At 47.1% G+C, this 6,000-nt stretch overlaps 2 protein-coding genes across 2 annotated transcripts; one reads left to right on the top strand and one right to left on the bottom strand.

The window, feature by feature from the left end:
* Positions 1-2,255: 2,255 nt before the first annotated feature.
* Positions 2,256-3,320, bottom strand: H257_02937 (hypothetical protein; the record flags this gene model as incomplete). Its single annotated transcript, XM_009826776.1, has 1 exon — positions 2,256-3,320. One exon carries the CDS (start codon positions 3,318-3,320, stop codon positions 2,256-2,258), a length of 1,065 nt encoding a protein of 354 aa, XP_009825078.1.
* Positions 3,321-5,107: 1,787 nt separating this feature from the next.
* On the top strand, positions 5,108-5,741 carry H257_02938 (hypothetical protein; the record flags this gene model as incomplete). Its single annotated transcript, XM_009826777.1, has 3 exons — positions 5,108-5,254; positions 5,282-5,361; positions 5,468-5,741. 3 exons carry the CDS (start codon positions 5,108-5,110, stop codon positions 5,739-5,741), a joined length of 501 nt encoding a protein of 166 aa, XP_009825079.1.
* Between the last annotated feature and the right edge of the window lie 259 nt (positions 5,742-6,000).

A 6,000-nucleotide genomic window follows, 5' to 3' on the forward strand; every position in this document is an offset into this window, starting at 1 on the left:
GACACACGACTTGGACATCATCATCAGAGCAAGATGACGTCACATTCACAAACATCATATTTAATATTCTTATAAATATTAAATAAATATAATTTCAAAATAAAGTAGTTTTTTTTAGTATAATCTTTAAAATAAAAGTTTAGCTACCGGTATGGGTGCAAGTCATTTAAAGACTATGAAAAAATGCTTTGTCTTTCGACAACTACAGTATGCCAACTTTGTATTGATATTTTTTAGGGAGATATCAATAACGATAGAACTAACAGAAGTTACGGGTTCAGATTTTCGATTGGTGAAAAATTGATCGAGTAATACTACTGTATAAGGGCATCCCCAATGGTGCGACGGTATAATCAGACTGTATTTTGACGTTTACCCTCACTGTATTTTACTTTTGCGCAACCCCAACGGTAAAACGGTATAAAATCCGCATAACTGTCACTTCCGGATATGGAAGCTTGGCGTCAACATTGTGCAATACCATCGAGGCATGGATGAGGACATGGACGACGCTTGGGAGATGCTAAGCATGAGTAACGGACCACGCCAAACACCGGGGCCAAGACCGCACCTTAAAAGAGACCATAATGAACACCCAACAAACTTATTGCATTACTCCAGTATGTTGCTCCACCAGGTAGCTAAGGATCGTACTGTGCGATGGCAGTCCGGATCGCCATAGGTGCAATAGTCGCCCCCACGCGGGCCCAAAACTGCTCGGCCTTATGCCCGCCCCCCTTAGACTCATCTTGGGATATGTTCAACCACGAACAAACTAGCTAGCAGTCCTCGTCAGTGGTGAAGTTCGCACCCCGCCCGTTGAGAGCCATTCCAGCAGTGTAGTATTGGTATGGTAATGTCCATGCTCAAATACATGCGTTTTATTGGAAATATGCTGGTTTGTGGGTTTATGATTGGCTCCGGTATTTTACCGTCGGGTGGTCACAAAACGGTAAAAATGGCCGATTTGCCGTCTCGCGGTAAAAATATGCCGTTTCCGGTAGATACCGTCGCACCGTTGGGGTTGCCAAAACTGCATATTTGACCTTTAGCCACCAGGGAAATTGAAGCACGGCACATATGCATGGGGCTACTGTAACTACCAGTCGTTGCTTAATAACTTATACGTGCTTGAGCTAGGAGTAATGAGTGCCGACAATAACACAGGCTTGCATATGCAACATCATTGAAAACCACTTGCAGGCTGCAATTGCTGGCGTCATTCGGGTACTCGTGACGAAACCAAGTCTCACTCATCTCAACTTCCATTGATATTGAGCGGCGGAGATGCTGTTACACCTACGCACTACTGTAACTCAGTCTACCGCAACTAACTTATTATGAATTCTTGCCTTACACGTTCGCTCTACACATAGCCCACAAACTACCAACAAGCTACAGCACACACGTTTGAAGCCCGAACATCACCTTAGGCGACTCGACATTGTCGCACGCAGCTTAACATCCAACGACATGGGTACATGCAGTCGTTGATGGTAACGAGGCTGCATTAGGGATGTATAGTGTTGGAAACGAGAAGTGCGAATGATCTGACGCGGAGATTGCCGCGCATCCAACTCGTTCTGCAAATGTCAGATCTGCAGCGCCATATCATTCGCACTTCAAAGCGCACGTCCATGAATGTTGGAGCTGAGTTTTCGGACCAGACTATTGTTTGGGTGGGAAGAGAGTGCTATGAACCGGGACACATGGAGCGACGGGGTCGAGGCGGATGCACGTGAACACTGAAATGGTCATAAGAATCGTGGCCATGCTTGCGACGCCGGATTGATGCGGCGTCGCAAGCGTGATTATAATAACTTTACCTTCTCATTGGCGGCACCTGCCCGAGCACCAATCTCTCCCATTGGTCAATCCGAAATTACTTGTCGCTGATTGGCTACAATCCATTTTTGAGTTTCTACTGAAAACAGCGAAGTGCATAATAGCCAATCAGATGTCTCGGCTCTATTTGTGCTCGATTGAACGAAACATGCAGAATTGGGAAATTTGAAGAAAATCGACAATAAGTACTAAGTAGAGACTTTTAGCAAGTATTACTGTAAGACCTGGTTTGTTTCATGATGTCATTGTTACGTTACCTAGGAGTACAGTGTAGACTACACTGTACTTGGGAGTTGAAAACCACGAAACGAAGATATTAATAGTAACATTGATTGACACAATACGGTTTGACTTTTAAGTCGAACTCATGGCTGCTAATCTCCACAAGACGGCTTGGTGGGCGTGACGTATCAGCCATTGAACACGGTGACTTCCTTGGCGAATTGGTTGATGCCTTTGTACACTTCAAGGCCGCGTATCGGGATGGTCGACGCGTTCACGTTAAATGCATTGCCGATAATTTCAATCGTCAGGGCGGGCTTTTTGAACTCGCGGAACGCGTAATCTGAGAATATACCATACGCCAAGTAAACTTTGTGCGCCGGTTTAGGGGTGTACGCCCCCAAGGCGCTTTGCAATCCACGGCCGAGGACTTCGAACTTCTCATCAAATCCCCCGCCGATGGGCTCGCCATTGTCTGCGTACGGGTACAAGATGAGCCCCCCCGTCGAGTGAAAGTCAATGAAACCTTGGATTTCATTGCGCTTGGTTTTCAACCAATCATTGATGCCCTCGTTTTCAGACTCACTGAGCGGCCAAAGTCCGGGCCAATCCTCGTCGCCTTTGACAGGGGGTTTGGGGTTCTCGAAGGGAGTCGGCCAGTTACGGTTCAAGTCGACACCAAAGAAATTCGTGCGCAGGAATCGACGGACGCCCCATGAGGTTTCGACGCCGTCAACGTTGACGATCGGCACAAAGTACAAGTCGTACTCGTCGGCGGCCGTGGGATTCTTGTTGGCAATGTCATCCAGAATCGACGCCAACGAGAACACAATCGACGACCCCGTGATCCATTCGCGGGCGTGTACCTGGGCTTGAAAGTACAGCGACTGCGAGTGGCCCTTAGACAACTTGTACCCGTAAATCGTTGCCCCCTTGTACGTCTTGGAGATGGCAAACTTGCTCAGCAGTGTCGGGTTTTGGGCGACCAACGCATCGGTGAACTCGTAGGTTTGGGCGACAGTGCGGAAGCAGTTGTGGAACGCACTGGTCGAGTACTCTCCTGTCTTGAGGGACGGGATGTAGTTGCCGTTTTGTTCGTGACAAGCGCGGTTGATGTTGATGTCGGCATCGCCTTCGGCATCAGACACCTTGAGCGAACGAGCGCTGTCGTCAATGCCCGCGATGGCGTTGTTGGTTTGGGCGGTGGCCGACGCCGCGAAGAGGGCAATGGCACTAAGGAGGGAGAACTTCATGCGAAAATGAAAAATGAAGAATAGCATTGTAGGCTGCCAAAACGCCCTGGAAAGGGCTTGCGATGGATGGTGTGGTAGGAAGTTGGATGTAATTCTCAGACTGATAGAGGGGCGTAATGGCCTTGGCAGGCTTGTTTGTGTCCACTACATAGCCTTGGGATACATACCGGTTTTCCGAGGTCATTACTGTATACCTTAGGATCAGGTCAAGAGGTACTGTAGTCAAGAGGTCTACAAGTACTACTGAACAATTATCTGATTACTACGTAGTAGTAGTAAAACAGTACTACTGTTTCTATTCTCAGAAATACCTGTCAATGAGGGAATGCAGTATCCGGACAGAGGAGGCAGATAATTGCAAAACAGGCAATACATCCAAACGTGAAGTACACAGCACACTGTGCACCTCACCGTGGCTTAGTATTACTACTCAGTAAAAACAACTGCAGAGAAGTACTACATCCTGAAATACAGTACACTGTACATGCCGAATGGAATACTGGGATGCCGAATAAAGTCATATTTTGTTTGCCAGTGCGCCAATCTGAGAGCACAACTTTTGAGATCGGGAGTACCAAAAAAATATTCTGAGCAGGAAGATTCGGTCTGATACAATTTCATACTAACTTAGTACATAAAAAACAGCTCATGCGAGTTATCCCGATGTTCACTGTAACGTTACGTATTAATAGTACGAATTACTCCGAGTAGTCTATTTTAAGTCGAACCATTTCGTCCAATGAAAATGCGCCAACAATGCACATCTTTACAACCGCACGACGCATGGCGGCCTGCTGCACATGATGGAGACTAACAGTAAACCGCCTTATCGATCATAAGACCATGAACCGACCTCTAAAAAGGGGAAACACTACACCGGTATGGGAAAACGTTCAAGAAATCTGGATACCGTTCAGTCAAGCTTACATACGCATTCCTGTCACAACGAACTGATGGGACTACCGGCCTTTCGACCCATTGCATGCTTCATCATGGCTAAAAATACTAAGCTAACGTTATGTGCAGAAATTAATTGCACCGGAGTAACGCTGTGACTCCGCCCAGTCGGTGATGTTATTGCTTTTGTGCAGTATTTACAATCACATACGAGTACTACTGTAGTACTACATATAAGAACCGACAAAATTCGGCCCCGTGATTGGATGACCGACAAATGATTGAATTCGGATTGGTCAATATTTTTTGGACGAGGCGGTTGTCGCAGCAGCAACATATCACTAACATTTACCATGTACGGTTTTCTATTGGTTGAAATACTGCCGAGCCGACATTGCACACGAAACGGTGTCGATCAGCATAAGTAAAACGGCACGAACCAGCAGGAGTATATACTGTTGTGGTCGGTGGCAGTCAGCTGGCGCCCCACCATGATGCATGGGGACCAATGGTGGGATCCCTTTTGTAGCCCATTCCACACAATAATGTTTGCGACATTTAAAACGTACGAATGCGGCTAAGAGTAATCGTTGCGCTTTAGGTAGGCCCTGATTGAACATTACTGTAGCTACGCCAACACAACCTTACCTCCAGTACACCGTTTACCGTAATTAGTACGGATTGGAAATTAGTGCGGATTCAAAATTAGTGCGGTCCACACGAATATATGTGATGGCAAATTCTTGATTTGAGTGGTGGAGGAATAGTGCAGATTTCAATTTTCTGAAATGGTAATGGCGTTGGGCACCCTTGAGGCTTTAACGTCACCATCGCCAATCATCGCTGCATTTGCTCGTGCAGTAGCCAGCACAACAGTTCCACGTCGAACAATGGACGTACACGCAGCCGAAGTGGTATTCCACAATGTGGAAGCAGATGACGACCGCCAGGAGGACGTCGAGCAAGACTACCAGGACGAACAGACAAGCAACCAGCGCAAGCGCAAACTCCAACAAGTCGTGCCTGTTGCTAAAAGAGTGCTGTCATCAATTGGATGATCAAAGATGCAGACGACAACGGGATCGATGGCAACAATATGCGTGTCATTACAGCGTTCCCGGCAGAATTCCGTGGCGAATACAAGGTATGTCCTCAATTATGCTATGCATTTAACAATGCCTTATGCTAGGCAAACCATTCTAAAGCTACGCGCTGGTGGAAAATGCGCGCGGAGGTTGAGAAGTATGCAGCATCGACCCAGTTATTGCGTCCGGGCCGAAGAGGTTGAACGTCAAAGCGGCTTCTGGCAGAGGCCGCCGGCGCGCTGATTGGGTTACGTACGTATACGCTGAATTGCTCTCGGAATTCCATCGGTTAAAATCTGCTGGAGTCAAGTTCTCCCCTGCTCTCCTTGTTCAGCTGGCACGCATGGTTGTGGACAACGCACCAGCTGAAGAACCCTGGGAAGCGATTCTTCTTGGAGCTGGCTTCAAAGACAGTTCGCGCTATGAATGGTATGCGTGATATTGCTGGCCTTACCTATGCTCGAAAGGCTATGATTCGGTGCGGCATGGCTTGGACGTTTGCGGTCGGTGGCACGAAGGACAATTGTCAATGGAGCTACAGGAAATTGTCAAAAAGCATCGAGTTCATTTCAATGGTACCGTGGTTGATGTACCAGTTCCAAAGTGAGGTTACTTAGTGTAATAGTTGCCCGCTAATACATGTTTATACTTGCAGTTGACTGTCCGCACTAATTCTCCACATTCAGAAATAGTGCGGT

The sequence above is a fragment of the Aphanomyces astaci genome (genome assembly GCF_000520075.1).
Source record: "Aphanomyces astaci strain APO3 unplaced genomic scaffold supercont1.5, whole genome shotgun sequence".
In the NCBI taxonomy this organism is placed as follows: domain Eukaryota; phylum Oomycota; class Saprolegniomycetes; order Saprolegniales; family Verrucalvaceae; genus Aphanomyces; species Aphanomyces astaci.